Below are 19,836 nucleotides of genomic sequence, written 5' to 3'. Positions count from 1 at the left end.
AGGAGCACTTGGTCAACTTCATTATGGCTGGGGAGAGTTTTTAGATTCAGCTACTGTATTATATACTTTTGCTACTGCTACTAACACTAATTTAGGACTGTGGGCTATACTTTAAAAACAATAGACAATGCCATGCCAAATACAACTGAATATAGTTTTCAAAGGATACTTATTAAACTACTTAGGTGTATTTGTCTTAATACAAGGAAGAAATACACATGAAATAAACATGCTTGTATGGTTCTCTTACTTTGTAGGGAATTATAAGTGGGCTGTATGTGGTATTTCTTTTTCTGATCCAACAATTAGAGCTGTTTGCACAGAGACCTTTAAACAAAGCTGAAATCCCACTGATTTATTGCAGAGTTATGATTTATGGTATGTCTTTGACACTGAAGAAATTGTATGGCCTCTTCTCATACTGGAGGTTAAAGTGGTTGCTTTCCTATATCTTTTTGAAATCTACATAGAATCTATGAATTTAAATAAATGAATTGTAGCATTTAATGTCCCTCTGTTTTATTAACATTCTTCCCTGCTCTATAAGTATAGTTCACAATTAGAGCATCTCTCCAAGGAGAAAAAGTGTGTGCGTGTGTGTGTGCAGAGGAGGGGGTATTTCACCCTTGAAACCATGGCCATTGGAGCTGAGGTGCAGTGATGTATGAAGAATTACAATTCACTGAGCATTAGAACTGACAACCTGAGAGCTTTTGCAGGCTAAAAAAATATCAAAAATCCAGTGACAGCATTTTGTATAGCCAAGAAACAATACAAAGAAAATATTGTTTTTTATAATAAATTCCTGTTCCTTTTTTCCATCAGATGTTGAATTAAAAGTCAGTGATGTAAAATATTATAAAAGGCAATTTATTATTATGTATATTCCACATGCTTAATCATTCACAGCAGTACTTGGGCCTCAATATTACTTTGCTAATCTGTACACAGAAAAAAACAGACATGTACTGTAGATATGAAATTTCTGTTAGAATCAAAAGAACATGATTCAAAATGTAGCTCTGTTCAAGCCAGAAAATATGAGTATAAAAAACCCAGCATAAACAGAGAAGAAAAAGAACCATGGAAACTGATGACATAAATCTTTAATACTAATGGTAAACCTTTTCCCAACTGTAGACAGCAACCCCAGCTTCATTCCCTCACATACCTCCCCCATTTTTAGAAGGTCAAAGTTATTTTCTATTCCCCCCTAACATTCTTCTATTGGCATAGGTGATTTCAACAATCTTTAGCTAAGTGTCCTACCTTGCCACATTTATAACAGGATCTATCCTCCCCTTGGTTTGTTCAACCTCCCTTAAAGGGAGGTTGCCTTTCCCTGTATACCTCCTTTTTCAGTCTCTCCTTTCTTCTTCCCTTTTCCAACCTCTCCATGTCTTCTAGTTTCCTCAACTCTTCTGCTGCAAGGTAATCTTCAGGTAGGGACACTGCCTTAATCTCTGCATCTGGGTGGTGCTCTGGTACCCAAAACTAAACAGGACCAGGTAGAACCTGTAGGAACTGTTCCAAAACATTTTCCTCCATAATATCCTCTATACTAAGTCTCTCTGGCTGTAACCATTTTCTAGCTGGATCTGACAGCCTTGCCCAAAATTCTCGTACTCCTTCCTGTACCTGGTACTTATATTCCCAGAATCTCTGCCTGTAACTGTATTTTGTAACTTCATAACGACAGATGATTACCTCCTTTACTTTCTTGTAGTCCACCACCTCTTGAGCAGGAAGACCTGTATACACCCTTTCTTGTCAAACATGGGACTAACTTGGCCACCCAATCTTCCCTTGGCCATTTACATGACACTGCCACACATTCAAACATAGTAAAAAATGCCTCTATATCCTCATCCTCACTGAATTTATGGATTTTTATATCTCTAACTCAGGGACCTACAACCCTCCTACACTAGAAGTAGAGCTAGCCGAACCTGCAGACTCTTGTCCAGTGGCTTCTGTGTCCTTGAGAAGGGAAAGTAGGTCTTTAAACTCCATCCTTCGATCTTCTCTCTCCTTTTCTCTTTCTAGTCAATCTTTATATTCAGTCTCTTACCATTTCCTTTCTTTTTCCTCTCTTCTGAAGAGATGTGCTCACTTTTCTCATTGTTGTTGAAGCACTTCCTTCATAATACTGGCCCCTTGGTTCAACCGGGTCAAGCTTGCTTTCACTTTCACCTGCTGCTTCATATTCTTCCATTTGCTCTTCAGCAGCCATTTTTGCCTTTTCTTCTTCCATCTGCTGGTGCCTGGTGTATGCTCAGGTCTGAGGACATGCTTGTGATGCCAGGATACTAATAAGTAGGTACCAAACACTGATTCCTGCTTGGCCTCCTTTACACACAACAATTGGCATTCTGGTCATCCTCTGCAGTCTTGGATCCCACTGCTATCATCACTTGTGAGGGTTCTTTGTTTCCCAAGGACTGGACACACCACAACATAGAAGATAACTGTACAAAATACTTTATTGTAGCACACACCTTTCCTGTTGCCCTGGGTTCACTTCCTAGGCTTTGCAAGTTGATGTAGCCATGCAAATAAGTCTTTGATGATTAGTCCTTATAACAAACAAAAGTCTCAAGTCTTTAAAGTGGCATGCAACCTTTGCCTCCCTCCAAAAGTTCTTGCACTGGTTGGGATGAGGTGCTGCCTCAGTGTGGTTGCTCTTTTTCTGGTTGCTCCTGAGCTCCAGGCCAAGTATTAAGCCAAGCTCCAGGCAGGAATCACACCACAATGGGATGTTTCCATAGTTTGTGGTCCTGGCAGTTGACTGATAGCTCTCTTGCTTGCCAATAATAGTTGTGCATTCCAGATGTCACTTTCCACTTTCTTGTCTGCTTGTTGTCTTCTTTTTCTCTCCTACAAACCCACACTTTTGTAGGCTAAGGGCCTGGGTGGGGTGAGGCTGCTTTTTGTAGGCTAAATGCCAGGGTGTGGCTCAATTAACCAGATATCAGGAACACAGGTGTGAATGCTTGTGAGGGGTGGGGGGAATGAATGAATGTACAAGCCCATCTTCTGTCAAGTTTCTGGGGCTGTAAACTTTACTGCACTTTGGGAGAAGGGATGAGTTTAGCCTTGGAAAGTGGGGGTGGGAAGCATTTCTGCCTGGCTGCAGCTGCTTTTCCCAACTGCAGACAGCAATCCCAGCTTCATTCCCTCACAAGGGATCAAGATGAAGCAAAGAGAATCAACAGCTTCAAGAGGCACATACATTTAGAAGTTACTCAATCTGCTCTTCTCTCCACTAGTTTCAACACATGCAACACTGTATTGCATAAACTACTATTTTCCCCAAAACTTCCATTTTCTAGCCACCCCCAAAAAAATCCCCCAGAAAAAAAACATTTTTCTTGTTTCAAGTTTCTGGAAATTTTACTTCTCTGCATAACGAATCAGAGGACACTTACAATTTGGCATCAATGACTTATCCTTCAGAGAAGGTAAAATCATATACAATATTCCTTTTTTGTGTAATGCCTAGTTTTCTCTTATAATGCCATTCATTTTATAGTAATATAATACATTCCTTCTTCCTTGCAGTTCAGTTATCTGTCACCCATGTTTACTTTCCTTTGTCTTTTTATTTTGAAGATCCACATGCAGTGATCTTTTCCCCATATGCAGGAACTGATGTATGTCTTTTGTTCTGAACAACCGCAGATGGCTTGTTTGGAAGAATAGATCAAATCAAAGCAAAACGGAATTCAATGAATGAGGTAAGTCTTATTACAGAAAAACGGAAATTCAATGAATGAGGTAAGTCTTATTACAGAAGTGCACTAGAAATTATAATATAGATTTCATAATGTGTCCCAAAATTGCACATAAAATTCATGCTTCAAAAAAAGTAAGTATACTTTTGAAGACAGGGTAAAAGAACTAGTATTTTTTTCAAGTCAATGCTTAATTTACCACTGATTAGAAGGAAAGCTTTTTATTTTATTTTTAAAATCTATATTCATTCCCCCTTTATATCCAGCACAGGTGATCAAAGCAATGACACCTAACCACTAAATTCATCCAGATGACAAAGCAAAGTAGATCCAAGCTGAAGTCCATTCTCAGCCATGGAACCTCACTGAGTGATTTGGGGCTACTATCTCTCAGCCAAACTGATCTAATATGGTGACTGTGACAGAGAAAACTGGACAAAGGCGTGATAAGTATGCACCTGTTGGAAAGATGGAATATAAATCTAATGACCTTGCTTTTATTGTTTTTATAGTATTATTATTATTACTATTGTTGTTGTTGCTGCTGCTGCTGTTTTGAGCGGCCATATAAGTCTCTTAAATAAATAAAGACCCCATACTTCAGTATAAGTCTTTACTCTCTGAAAGACTGGTCACGTGGCTTCATTTTTTCAGTTCCCCTAAACAGGCCTACACAATTCATTACCTACCAAACTGCAAACAGAGCACCAGTTATTCAGTAAATCTATCACTTTTTCATGCCACTGTGGACTGCAAAAACAAGAGATCTGAAACATCTGTCAGGTCTCATTACAAAGCTCTTGACTGGCATTCCATTTGATGAGTTAACTGAAAATGTTTTTCCAAACCTAGGGTGATCTATTTTCAGGAGCCATCTTTATTTATTCTAGCAACTGCTTGTCAGGCAGCCACAGAAAAAAAGGGGCACCCATTACCAAATAAGAGAACAAAAGATAACATGAAACGAAATTTGCATAAAAATTAACTATGATTTAAACAGAAATACAATAAGTACTGATAGATAGAACTGAATATTCTCAAAAAGAACAGCTTTGGGAACTCCAGAGTAAAATGAAAGGAAGTAATCTTAAAGCAAAATAAAAATGTGATTTTTAAATTTATTTCCAAACCTAAAAGATACTAAAGCAATATATTTGAATGTATACCCATCAGATGCAGCTTAAAAAATGAAATTACTCATAATGGAAAATCATTCAAATTGACATACTTTTTTTTAAGGTCAATTCATGAAACAAACTGAATTCAAATTCTGCTTATTCTTGCAATAGGCTTTAAGGTCTTGTTTAGGGGACAGAAGGTAAAAAAAAGAAAAATCTTGATTTTTCTTAACTCCAGAAGAGCCCCAACATGTTTCCTAGGGGCTCCAATCTATCCATGGCTTCCCGTCAATCCTAATTTTAAATATATATATATTTAAATTAAGAAAATAATCAGATTGGTAGGGTGGCATGATACAAAGGGGTGAATCTTTATTCAAGATTGCTTCTGACCTCCAGAGCCACACTTACAAGTTTAAATAAGCAGATGGTTGCAACCCAGGCTTGATTTTAAGGATGGCCCACTAGACAACGGAAAAAAAGGGGGAAAGAAAAGGTAATTTGAGATTTGAGAGAGAATTGTGAGGGCAGTACATGGATTAAATATGTGTTTAGTTTATGTATATTTTGCCTCCCGCTCCCACCCCCACAGTGAGTGTATGTGTATGCTTATGTGTTTTGGTGTCATGCACATTTTGCCTGATCTACTTGTATGTGTTTTTGTATGTGGAGAATGCAAGTTTTGGCTGTTCTTTCAGGGGATATGACCTTTACCACATTGCCTTAGTATTTGGTGTTTGATGGACACAAATATATGATGTAGCATTTGGAGCTGACTCTACTTCTGATTTGTCACCAGAATTCTTCTCAAGTTACTCATCAGTTTGCTTGCTGGAAAAGGAATGCCGAAGCACAAAAACATGGGTGGAAAAGATTGGAACTGAACCCCCAGCTTTGCCTTGTACATAGGACATGATCAAAGTAGTTTGTTTGCTTCATCAGTTTGCTCTCAGAAAAATTGTTATTCCTTTACTTGCTGTATGTCCAGAGTCAGCCACTTTATGAATGGGCAACCCTCCTCATGGCACTCACAACAACAATGTGCTAAAGGGCCAAAGCATTTGAGGACCCCAACTTTAGACTCAAAGGCTGCAAATCTATTCACGCTGCCTTAGAAATAAGCCCCACTGAATACAACAGCTTCACTTCTGAGTAGAGATATATGGAATATATCGTTTTGTTATTTCTGAGACATTTTTTTCAAAAAACTGGAGTCTGAACAAAATAAAATAAAGTAACACTCCAGTGTGCAGCTGCAATAAAAATAACAAACGAGGCAAATTCCATTCTAGGACATGAAATCAAAATAAAATTTCCAGTGTATCAATGTCTTTTATGGTAACACTACAGTTACCATACACTACATTTGGAACACTACAGTTCTGGTTGCCACCTCTCTAGAAGGACATAATAGAGATGGCAAATATGCAAAGACAACATTATGATGAAAAGTCAATATTATAAATAGCTCGTCCCCAGGTTCAGGCTTCCTCATCACTGCTACTAACGAGTACAAAATTACTGGAAAGCCAAGTAAGACCCAGATGTATGATTAATTAAAGATAAGTTCAGGTCCCAGAAAGATCTGCAGTCTAACACTTTTAAGATACTGATTCAAATTCATACACCGCTGTCATCCCCAGCAGCAGCCACATCAAGAATTCCAAATTTTTAGAGGACAAGTTAGAAATCAAACATTAAAGAGGAGAGAACTAAAAATAGACACCAAGAGTCACCATCTAGCCAGCCTATCTGCTACAGTACACTGACACCTAATAACAGATTGCAAGCAGTATAACCAATGTATTTAAAACATCACTCACAGGCTGGGAAAGATAAATAGACTTAATATATGTGGTCTAAACCAGAAGGGTTCATGTTTCGAAAGAAACACTATTTTAACTGAGATCACCAAATGCAGAAAGACAAACGTTCTGTTTTCATACCGTCACCTACTGACCTCATCAACACGTTACACTGCATTATACAACCTTTATATGTAATCTGTGAATTTCTGAAAGACTGATAAATTGGCTAGAAACATCACACACATCCACGCTCGACTGTTTCATTGTCAGTCGTCTCAATGCAATATCTTGTCCTACCAGATAAAGAGAATATCCTACATCTTCAGGACTCTCTCTCTCTCTCTCTCTCTCTCTCTCTCTCTCTCACACACACACACACACACACACAGCACTCTCATGGCATCATCTACAAATCAGTGGTTACATGTCAAACCAAAAAATCTGGGTGCTCTCCAGAAAATAGTTTTTTCCTTCCCCTTTGTCTTCTGATTTCTTTATTGGTTAGAATCACAAAGGTGGGATTCACAGAATCCCTGAAAGTGGTGCGCAAACTGTGGCTAGTGAGAAGGTGGGGGAAAAGCAGGCTGAGTTTACTCTCTGCCGTAATGGTTTGCCAATCCAACAGATTGTTCAGAGGCACAGCTTACTGAGAAAGCTCAGCAGAGAGCTCAGTCAGGAACAGAATCATCACTTCATTGACAGACTGGAAAACAGGGGCCACACAGATTTAGCAAATAAACACATATCTGCTTCCATTTCCATGCTACCATTACATCTGTCCCCACTGCTCCAGCTATTCTGAACAGAGTCACTGGGAGGAAGAGGAGGTAATGAGGCTTCTCCTATTCATGCAATCTGCTTGCACAATGCTTTCAGATTGCTAGAAACCAGTGATTTAAAATACAGTTTGCTGGATCATTTAGTGGCCAAGAGCTCTAATCAAGTATAACACGCAGCAGTATAGCCTGGCAAGTGTGATTTATTGACTCAGTGTGGCTTCCTCGACAAGAGTGTTTGTAGTGCTTTGCACATACTAAAATGCACCTTTGATTTACTACTTGTTCACTTGTCCCAATGCTTACAGCAAAAGATAGAATCAAAAGTTGGTAGTGCAGCCTTTCCTATTTATACCAATTCAGGTAGCTAGTGGAAGTTTAAATGGTAGATGATTTGTTATATAAATTGAAAAAAAAATAAAATAAAAATCTATATTTCTGCAAAACTAGCATTTCATGGGTAGAAATATGATTTTTTTCTGGATTTGCTTACTCAGGGGTCCTCAAACTTTTTAAACAGGGGGCCAGTTCACAGTCCCTCAGAATGTTGGGGAGCCGGACTATAGTTTGAAAAAAACATGAGGAGAGGAGGAGAGCCGCTGGAGCCGGCGTACCTGTCATGTAGAATAGTCCAGCTCTGCGATCTCCCTCCTCGTGCATCGCCTGCAGCTCCCGACACAGCCCCAACACTTCCGCTTCTGACAGACAGCAGCGGCGGCCAATCAGGCGGGGGGGGCTGGATAAATGACCCTGGTGGGCCGTATCCACCCCGCAGGCCCTACTTTGAGAACCCCTGCGCTAACTGGACATTTTGACTACTTTAATTATCACATTTATCTAGGTGGCAGCACCTAGTGGACTTTTAGCTGATATTGAAAAGCTAAACAGGACTGAGCCTGATTGGAGGGAAGACCATCACGGCTCTAGATAGGAAAGGCAAAGAAACGTTCTGGAAAAAGGCAATGGCAACCACTTCTAAATTGTTGCCAAGAAAACTGATGGATGTCACCAAAGATTGAGCTGAACTCAAGAAAGATTTTACATTACATTGATTTCATCATTTTCTTCTGATCTTCATTTTTAAAACAGAACTCTCAAAGTAGCTTAATAAAACTTCCATTAAACTAACGAATCTTAAAAGTACCATAGCCAAAACCAGACAAATAGCAACAGCTGTAAAACAGGAATATACTAAATTATTCTGGGTACAATACTGAAAATAATACCTGAAGCAAAATATGTTTTAATAGGCATTTAAAATGTAAGAATTGTTCCTGATACAGGAAGCCAGTTTTTAGAACTGTAACTTAATCAAATCTATAAGAAATATTGTGCTTTAATTTTATTTTTAAAAACTCTCTGCTTTCTTTCTACCCAAAAAAGTACCCAAGGAAGCTAATTCCCGAGTGCAAAATAAAGTGATAGGCATTTGTTGTAAATTAAATCAAAATGGGTCACTTTGGAACCCTCTGAAACGTAGTCAGAATCCAAGCAAGCTGCCCTTAAAGTTTTGAACTTCTTTTGGAAAGGCTTTGCTATTATTTCTTTTCTTTTCCTTAAGAGTTATGTAATTCTTGAATATTTCAAACAGACATTCTCCATAGTGGAAATTGTCAGGCATGGAAAGGAAGAGGCTAAATGCAGTTTTGTAACCAACAGTAGGAATTTAGAGCTTCCAACTGGAAATTACTTTACTAAGCTTCACCCACCTCAGTGCAAAGGTGGCTGAAGTAACCTACCATAAACTGAAATATTTTCAGTACAGCTGTGTACTGAATTCAATATAAACAGAATAATCTGAAACAGAATTACTTGAGGCAGACAAGAATCAAAATCCTCCATAAATCTCTAGTCCCCAATCTGTTTCTCTGGAACTCCCCTACATTGTAAATGGCAGTGGAATGGCAAAAAAGGGGGGAGAAAATCCCTCTTGTTATTTGATATAATGCCATAGTGGGGAGGAGGGGGTGGAAGGTATTGGATTTAGTGAATGACATTTCTATCCCAAATTATTAGAGTTTTACCTTTACAATCTCAGGATTGGTCACCTCAGCCACAGTGTGATGGAAGAAATTAAGAGAGAATTCCTTAGCTTCACAATTTCTTCTACCTTACTGCTGCCCTGTCTCTCATCCTCAGCACAAGCGTAATATTTTGTGAGCTGTCTCAGCTAGCTGACTACCTTAGCAACTGACTCCTTCCAGCGAAAAGACCAGTAAATTAATCTCTGTACTCTTGCTTCAATCCTTCCTTCTTCAAACCACATACAGAATAGGGGATGCTTAATATGAACACTGCCATAAAGATTCCTTGAGGACCAGCGTTGTCCTCAAAGCAAACGTCATCACAGTCTGTCTGCAAATGAACATGCTATAGATAGTTGCTTGAAATATCAGATCTTAAAGAAGCATAGCTTGAAACTCCTTGCTATGATTGCTATGATAAATGTCTCATTTTGTCTATTCTAGTTTTCTGGCAAATTTCATTCCATTCCAGTGAAAATCAAAACAGTTATGGGTATAAAAAAAATCTTTAAAACTCCTGCTCTAATTTCTTTAGTCAGTTAATCAATGCAGACACTTCTTTGTCAACCTGTATTTTTGCAATTCAGTTCCTCAGGAGGATCAATGCTGTTATAATGCTGCCACAAAATTTACAAAAATCTACTTGATGATTACTCATTACCCTTAATCGAGAAGCTCAGCTAGGAAATAAAGCAGACCTTGCTCATCCGAAGCATCAAAGCAGTTTCTAAATCTTTTTTCTTGTGTATATAACGTGTAAAAATATGTTGTAGGCTAAGAGAGGGACATGGAAGGACAAGGACTTTCCCCCCATTTCAACTAGTCTACCAGAACTGTGTTAACACTTTGATGTGACTCATGGGAAGAAATCAATGTTCTGGTTGTATTGTGGAGAAACCAACTGTTTCCATAACTCTATGGAACTTCTTTTTCAAACATGGAAAATCCCATATTACAGATACAACTACAAAAGAATGTATTCAGTGATAAAAGAAGGCAACCCTAACTACCCTCTAAACTGAACTTAAAATATTTCTCACTAACTGCATGGATCCATACATTAAGCTGAACACAGAATACAGTGAGTTATATTTAATGATGTAATCCCACTGATGGAATGGCATCTACTATCAGAAGAGATTCTTCCTCCATCTGCTTCAATTACCTAATAATGATATAATCTCTCCTCAAATCCCTTTTCTTCTTCCCTTCTTCATCTCCTATTTATTCTGTTATCACAATGATGATGATGATGATAATGATAATGATATATATTATTAGTATGCATTAAGCCAGAGATAGCACAAGTGGCTTTACTCCCAGGCCTGAAGTTAGGTTGTTGTTGAACCCCTGGTGGTTTGCTTTTGAATGCAATGTGAGGTTTTTCCCAGGGAACACAAGTTCTTGTTTTTTTCTCCTTTTACTGTGTAAGCTGCCCAGAGTCATTTGAGAGTCAGGTGATCTTCCAAATCTAACTAAGTTGCTTTTACTAAAATACCATTTAATCTTGTCGAAGGCACTGCTTTTCTGAATTTAAAATCATAGCTCTATTTTGCATTTAATATATTGAATTATTCCCCACAATACTGATCATGGCAATATTCAAGATCACTGACAACAGATTTAACATCTAGCACAGAATACGTATTAATATTCAGAAAGTGTGCTAGCAAGAACCTTGCTTTAATTAATACTTTCCTCATTTGCGTTTATCTTTTAAAATGATTTCTGTCTTTCAGCTACTAACATTTAATTTTCTTTTCAGTCTTGTGGCAATGGCATCCCTAAATCAACAGTTTAGTCAGTCTATGTTCTCAGGAACAGGGTTGTTTTAAAATTTCCTCTTAGAAAACAGAACTGCTATTTGTAAACTGATTGTATTGAGGTTGTTAATCCACCCACTCAGCCCAGAAGGCATTCAAGGTGGCTAACAATAATAACGATTTTAAAATCATACAGGGTTTACATAAAGTTTACAGAAATAACATGTATGATAAATGAACAAATGCTATTTTTTTTTCTTCCTCCTAGTGTTTTCCTGCAAGTGCAGGGTCCGCTTTTTCGGATCAACAGAATGTTGATCCACTGGCTGTGACAGGAATTTATCAACCAGCTTGTCACCCGAGCCTGATGTTGTGGGCTGAGAGAGAGTGACTGGCCCAAAGTCACCCAGCTGGCTTTGTGCCTAAGGCAGGACTAGAACTCCTGGTTTCTAGCCTGGTGCCTTAACCATTACACCAAACTAGCTCTCAAATAAATGCTAAATGTGCTTTACTATATTTATTTGGCTGTGATCAGTGGGCTGAATGGTTGTCAAATGATAATTTCATCACAGATTTTATAACAAATATGTCCAACAAAAAATATTACAAGTGCCTTTTATTCATATCTTCTGCAACTGCTATTTGGCTGTATTTGCCAGGCAGAAACCATTTGTTCTTCAACTAAGATATATCGGAAAACGAGAACGCTTCAATCTATATCATGAATTGCACACCAATAAATCCATGTTTGCACTAAATGTATTCAAAACGGGAATGTGGTTTTGCAGCTGATCCTAGCTCTCTAAGAAATCGGTCCTTATGAGCTAACAAACACATTTATCACCATGTATACTTTACATTTTTAATTATACAAATTAAACACGTAATGTATTCGTGGTCATTTCTTTCTGTTCTACAGATGATACTATCTTAGGCATAGTCTGCTTCTGTTATTTTAGGCATGAGTTTCTTAGAGCTTTTGATGCAGTCTAATGCAATGAGGATTTTTTTTTCCCCCACGATTTCACAAGTCACTGCCAGGCTAATAGCTTTTCATTCATTAACAAAACACACAGAGAAGGCATAGCGGATGCATAAAACATTTCAATGTTCCTAATAGTTCTTGAACTTCAGGCAATCCTTCAGTACTGAAATGTAAAATGTTTGGTTAGCAAATAATTTAACTGAAAAGACTGTTGCACTGCTCAGTCAGACAGATCAAGGAATTACTTTGGGGCTAGAAAAGTCTCATCATAGATGAGAAAATCTGTAAAGTTACCAGATGCCCTTGTTTTAAATCACATCCTTTATGTTCAATGTGTGAAGCAAAATTAATCTGCTGCTCCACACACAAGACTGTTGCCAGATTTTTAAGAAGAGAAGTGATTTAAGTTTTAGCAGGGAATATCTCAACATGCTAAAAGTGAGTGGTGTTTTTAGAATAAGTCTGGTTGTATAGCTTCTTCTAAATGTGCTTTTTTTAGCAACAGAATTGCTAGTACTTGCCACTGACTCCTGGTTTTCTTTTTACAGTACTATAAACAGTTTTTTGGGGGGAATATGATATTGTGATTGGTATTGATCTTTCTAATAATGACCACTTGCCTAAGTAATCTCCCTAAAAAAACCTCATATCACAATATGTAAATTAATTAGAGTGATGGGGGAATCTGAGAATAGCTCAGTGTCTGAAGTCTTGTTTCGCCATGTGGAGCAGGCAGAATTCATAGTATCTAGTGCAGTGTTTCTCAGCCTTGGCAGCTTTAAGATGTGTGGACTTCAACTCCCAGTATTCAGCTGGGGAATTCTGGGAGTTGCAGTCCACATATCTTAAGGCTGCCAAGGTTAAGAAATACTGATCTAGTGCCTCTGCCATCCAGAGGGGCCAATCCCTGTAGCAGGAATTTCAGCATTGTTGAACTGTATCTTGGAGTGAAGCAGAACATGGATAGATGATCCCTGCCCATTTCCAACTTCAAGCTACAGAGAAAACACAATTCCTCTTATAGGAATCACAGCTCTGGGAAACAAACAGAATTGATGGATACATGTTAAATATTTATTATTATTATCATTATCATTATTTACAATGCAATCACCATCAAATCTCATCTTTATTAGGATTAATTCCTAATTAATTCTTGGAAGCTCATCTTTTGTATTTGAGTTTTCTGATGTTTGCCATGCTCCTGCCTCTTCTATTGGTTGTCCTGTGCTTCAAGTTAGTTTTTCCTTGATCTCCCATTAGGAAACGGAGTCTCAGCTTGGCAATACTCAAAATATCCTATTCTGAATATCCTAGATATTCTAAATATCTAGGTATATTTCTTATGCCAGGCACTTCTGGAATAGCTCTGCTATATGAGCAAAGGCTTATCTGTACAGATATTCTTTTGTATATTCAGAAAAAAGCCAAGCTGAAAAAATGCTCTGAAGAATTCTTTATCTTCATGTAGTCTATGAAACATTTCTTGCACACTTTAAAACAGATGCACTTCCTGACTGACCTTTACAAGGCACCAAACTGGGAAGCCCATAAAATATTTACATCCCTTCTGCTTGGCAAGCTGATGATGTATCATAAACATTGTTCATATTTAACTTTCCTTTTGGCTAGCTCTACAAAATATAATTCCTCTGTACACTAAATGCCTGCTTAAAAAAGCAAAAAGAATGCAGTAGATTCAAATGTGCAAAGCTAAGGAGATTTTACCTTGAAACTGGTAAGTTTAGCTGTATCAAAGGGTTTACCTAACCTAAACCAGCAACTCTGAAAGCAGGTTTTTCACTTTCTTAGTTAATCTTCATTAGTATTTCACATTTGTGATCACATATATAACTAGGAATAAATCTGATAATGGTGAAGCAGTTAGGACATGAGAGGAACGGAACCAGAACTAATTGTGAAGTATTTATGCCCCCATTGGTATCAAGAGTTATTTGTTAAGATGGGTGGCCAATAAATTTCTTAAATAGATGTATAAGAATCAGTGATGAATACAGAATTCCCTGAAAGGGAATTTAGAAAAGTGCTCCCTCTCTAAATACATCCAAGTCTAGTTAAATTGACTTGCCCCTAAGAGGGCCAAAAAATGTAGGCATAAAATAGAATAAGATTCACTGAGGACTGTTCCCCATCGGTTGGCTAAGTAAGATCTATTTCTCACTGCAAAATTCTACCTATTCTCCCCTAAGTAGTTAGCTTTATTCAAACATGGCTCCATTGGTAGTATTTAACACTTTTTCAGTTTACTTTTTCAATTTCTTTCATCTTAGTCATATAGTAGTTCTGTAACACAAAATGCAAAATGACCTTAAGGGTGAATATCTACTCTATTTTGTGCTTAATGCAAATTAGATTAAACAGTAATTCAGAGGAGCAGGCTGAGCAGCATCTCCCTAATTCTATATATACAAGATCACAGTTTTTTGCAACTTTAATAGTTTTTAATAAAAACTATTTTAAAAAATTCCAATTCTGAATGCAACAGTTCAGATTAGAATCCCCATCTCTCTCATACTTCCACACTGAAATTCTCAGGAAAATTCCATGCTCTTCCTACTTACTCATCAGCCAGATCTTCTTGATTGTTGGCTGTGCTGCAGAGCCTTAACACTTCAGTTCAACTTTGTGTTCCAAGCTTTTAAAATGTTATTTCCTGCATTTGTAGCTAGCAGAACATTACCCTACAGTATATATGCTGTTTTCCTTTTCATAATACATCAATTATTGTTGAGAAAAAGAAAAGCTACAAACTTCAGGTAAAAGAAATAAGGCAAGCTTACCGTTACACCAAAGAAGCTGGTCTGATTCATTGCATCCAAGAAAATTTTTCCAAGTTCTTTGTTGGTGTAGTTAAAGTCCTCAATTTTTTGGTTTCTGTTGGTGGCATTAAGAATCTTCATTGCCTGCTGCAGTGTTTTGGCAATTACCCATATTCCATCATAAGCAAAGCCATGGAACTTACTTGGCTCAACATTTCCACGCCTTTGATCATATTCCTCTTCATACTGCTGTGGTGTCTGTAGAAAGAATGTGAAAAGCAATTCACTTTTAGCATGTTAAAAGTCCATACCTCAAATTGAGTCTGAAACTCAAAGTCCAGTTAAAATTTTTTTAAGTCCTTTGAAGCTACATGAATCTCAAGAAAGATAATTAAAAGTGTATTTAATTTAAAAGGGGGGGTGCATTATTTTATTATTTATATGGTATAGTACCACCAAAATGCATGCATTTTATAAACAGTTACACTCCAAACTTTAACAGAGAGGATAAAATATACAAAGAGAAAGAGAGAGAACTGGGGAAGTATATGCATGCATTTCAGTTAGGTTTAGTTATACTATGATATTTGAACTAATGGGTAGAAACAGATGGTGAATTCTGTATAAGATACTTCTAAGTATCTTCCACTAAATCAAAGAAAACAAGGTATTACTCTTTCTGCCCCTCCAGGACTCAGTTCATAAATCAGCATTTCTATTATGTACAAGACTACATTTTTCCTACTGTAATATTAAATCAAAGTACATATTTTTAAGAATTTTTCATTTTTTTTAGCTGTTAAAGCATACCTGCCTGAATTAGGACAGATTTACACAGTCAAATATCCCACATTTATCCAGAATAGCCAGCTACCCCACACAGATTCTAGTTTTCTTCCTTATTGCTTGTATAAAAGAAAACTGCTTTCAGAGTTGGTTCAGGCATGGAACAGTTGCACAAACAGCAACTCATGAGATCAAACTGCAGTAAGCAATGTGCTGCAAATAAGGTACTAAAAAGCAGCAGTATATACAAGCAAAGGTTTGTGCTTCGGCTCTCTTCCTTTTCGGCGTTAGCACAGAATCTTCTGTGATTGCTTTTACCCCTCTGCATAAGGGCATTTAGAGCTGAATTGGGGAGCTGTTAAGGGTGGAAGGAACAAGGCTTTAAGGAGGAAATTACAGAGACAAGAAATTACACAGTCCAGAGACAGAAGGAAGCCTGAGAAAGAAATTCAAAATAGCCCCAGCTTGTTTTTCCTTAGTATAAGTTGGAACATGGAGAAATTTGGACAGGCTTTTAAGAGTCTGTTATTATACCGTACAACAATAAAGTAGCATTTCTGGAATCTCTGTGGTGTCTGCTTATTGACCTGGGATACCTCAAAGGACTGATACTAAGTTACATTGGATTCTATAACTGTTAGTAAGCAGTAGTCTTGCCAAATAAGCTGGCAAACACCATCTCTTAATTCTGTTTTATAGACAGGAGCTGTTGAGAGGGGCACCAACTTCCTTCTCCTTGAAAGAGTAGTAACCCTAGGGATCCTATTATGGTGACTACAGTAAAAAGTTAACTACATTGTTCATGATGCAGATGTTTGTGAGCCAAACTACATGGCTTACATAAAAAACATTATTTGATATATTGGCATTTGGTCGCATTGTTTTAAAAGGAAATTTCAAACTAAAACTTTCTCCTTCTGCTCTTAGGTAATTTTACACAGTTTTATTGAGTCCTTACTCTCCTGGGCTTTATATTTGTATATGTTTTTCCTAGAGCTAAGTTGAAGGTGGGGATTTCTGGCATTAGAGCTTGGAATTTCTTTGGCAGCCCAAGAGGTTCAGTAAAGTGTGCTTGTGGTCGCAGCCTATCAATTATTTAATTTTGTCATTCCTGCTACAAAATCTGCAACACTGGCCATTCTGCAGAGAGTCTGACACCACTGGAAATGCTAAAAAGTATTTGTTATATTAAATATGAAATAAGTAGGATCTTCATCGTGTTGTTTGGAACATTATTATCATGATGAAATTCATTGGCTAAACTGAGTTTAAAATAATTGTTTATGTTCATTAATGATCTAATAGAAACTCCAGTCCTTCATGTGCACACATAGGTACAAACATGAGTCTTCTGTTCATTCTTTCTTTTCCCTTGTAATCTTCATGGTTCTTCTGTCTCCCCACTAATTCCACTGCTGAGAAAATTGTCCTATCACTCTCCCCATTCCCACACTTCAAGCACATGGGATTCCCTTATCTTTTAATACTTTTTAATGACTTAAAATCTTATTTACAGAAGCAGGCAATGTTGCTTCAGTGTTTCATTTATATGGAAAATTCCACTTTGGAAAAGTGCTCCAGAGAGGGTACAGTACATTAGTATTATTAGTCAAACAGCTTGGTGACCACTGGCTCCTATGGTTAACTGTTTTGCAGAGGGAATTGCTCTCTACAAAACTCAAGGCATCTTACAAGAGTACAAAGAATGCACTTTCAGAGTTGACAAACTTCTCCTTTTACACTTGAACAAAGTAGTCCAATTCTGACTATTGTACTTAAACACGCCAACATAGATAATAGATAGCTAACTATCAGAAAATTGTGTAATCTTTTACATCTTATTTAATATATTTCATTTCTCCCACATACCCCTCACTACTATCTCTGTAATTTAATGACAGTATAATGACAACCCTTGGCATTCCTACTTGAAGAACTGTGTCCAATTCTCATTTTTTATATTTATATTGGTATATCAATTTTTAGGACTGGGTTGAAATGTGTTATAGGAAGAAATCAATGGTGTAGAAACACAATATTTTTGATGGATTACTTCAAATGCCCCAGATAGAAGACAATAAACTAACTTACCCTTCCTGAAATGGTTTTTATCTGTTTGGAACTGAGAGGTTCAAAATCCACTCCAATGTAACCTTCCATAGCACCCAGAAGGTTTGTACCAAGACAGTGTGATGAATTCAGCTTTGGAATAGCTTTTTCCCACCAAAAGCTCTGATACCACCCAGGAATTATCCATTGATACTTAGGGCCAAACATTTTTTCATTATATGCCTGCAGTAGAAATATGAATGAAGAGAAGCAATTTTATTGTTGGAAGGTATAAGACATATCACAAAGTATTCCACTGAGATTTTATGTATTTAGCTACAAAAGCTAATAACATTTCTCTTAATATTATAAACCATATCTTGAAAAAGTAAATATAAAATATATATTTTAATGAAAGAAATTCTCATTTCATATGTCTATATACAATTCAAAATCTTAGTAGAAAAGTAAAGGTCCAATTTAGCAGACGTTTCATTACCCGGCTAGGTAACAAAACGTCTGCAAGAAAACAACCAAGCTCAGAGAATCCCAAGTACTCCACAGTTCAACCCTGAGCTACAATATTCTCTTCTATTGGTCCAACTGACTGAATTCTGTTATAATACAAACACCTTTGCATTTAATGGGTCTAAAGGAGAAGCAAATCTCTGATAGAAGGTTGCTTTTATAAATAAAATGTCCAAAAAAAGTTCAGAAAGTATTTATTTATTTGTGATTTAGGTTAATATGGCACTTCAGTTGTAGCTGACTCAGTCTAAGCTGTTTTAAATGAGGATGTAAAGTTAGTGCGACACAGTAGTTGTATCTATGTTAAGTAATAACTATCGTAGGACTCTGGTAGTAGAACCTCACTTCCTCACCTATTCACCAAGTATGCTTTAATTCTATCTGCCATTCTGTGATACGAACTGGCCATTTATTTCTAGCTGAAGCCCTCTTGAAGTAGGAGAGCTCAAAAGTGCTTTTGGCTGAATTGTAATGTACTGGATGAGATAGATTGTTCAAGAACAAGAGGATATACAAGAACCTTGCAGATGTATTAATATATACTGGGGTTGGGAAAGCAGAACGTTAGTCTAGAATACTTAAACATACATTTAATTATTTATCTTAATTATTTTAAACTATCTTTCATCAGAAATTCTCAAGTACTTTACACCATTTTTTTAAAAAAAATCAGATTCTGAAATGTTCTTCATAATTATAAAAAAAGTTGTCAAGTTAATTTGCGTCAAACACATAGCTCCAACTTATTTATATCAGGCTGCAATTATCCCTGCTGCTGCATGTTGATGTAGACTTCCTAACTGGTAAATCCTACTTCAAAATTAAGACCAAAATTAGGAAATCATTGAAACTCAGCTTGTTATAAGAAGCATAAAACTCAACATTTGTCCAGAATAGAAAAGCCAGTTGTTTGATTCATCCAGATGCAGGCTTTTATCTATGCACACTTGGGAATAAGGATTTACAGAAAAGAAGAGTAAAAGATGGATTTATGTTAAACTTTTTAACAGCTATTTAACACTTTGTTATAAATGACTGAATAATTTATTGAAATGATTTTTCCTGCCTATTTTAATTATTTCAAAGCAGATCTGCATTCTCAATAACTGATATCTGTTAAAACCTACCAAGATAATTAGATCTGCTATGTCAGACTAATATACCTGAACACACTTCATATAATTATGCAAATGCAAGTGTATTTAATTTTTCTTCCAGTTTTCAGAGAGTGTTTAGCCTTATCAAAATTTGCACATATCAAATCCAGCTTAACACCAGATTTCCCAAACAAAAGCAGCACTGTATTAATATATATGTATATATTAAATTAATGCAGCCTTCACAATCCTAACCCTAACCATTTGTAATTTGTACTCAAGTCAAGCTAAAATATTAGAGTTACATATTGAACCAAGGAATCTTAAGGAAATTCTGCTAAACTGTACAATATATATTCCCAGAGTTGCTAATAAATATCAAACATGA

At 36.9% G+C, this 19,836-nt stretch overlaps 1 protein-coding gene across 1 annotated transcript in view; it reads right to left on the bottom strand.

Moving 5' to 3' along the window:
• GABBR2 (gamma-aminobutyric acid type B receptor subunit 2) overlaps positions 1-19,836 on the bottom strand; it is a 312,210-nt gene that overhangs the window by 196,526 nt on the left and 95,848 nt on the right. Inside the window, exons 6-7 of the mRNA XM_088131472.1 lie at positions 17,866-18,066; positions 15,010-15,246 (exon numbers count right to left, since the gene is read on the bottom strand). Coding sequence (XP_087987598.1) covers positions 15,010-15,246; positions 17,866-18,066 — 438 coding nt within the window. The remainder of the gene's footprint in view (positions 1-15,009; positions 15,247-17,865; positions 18,067-19,836) is intronic.

This window comes from Python bivittatus, unplaced genomic scaffold (assembly GCF_059951505.1).
Source record: "Python bivittatus isolate LINGU-HERP-01145 unplaced genomic scaffold, Pbiv_v1 ctg000960_np1212, whole genome shotgun sequence".
NCBI classification, from domain to species: Eukaryota; Metazoa; Chordata; class Lepidosauria; order Squamata; family Pythonidae; genus Python; species Python bivittatus.
This window is presented reverse-complemented; position numbering and strand designations above follow the sequence as displayed.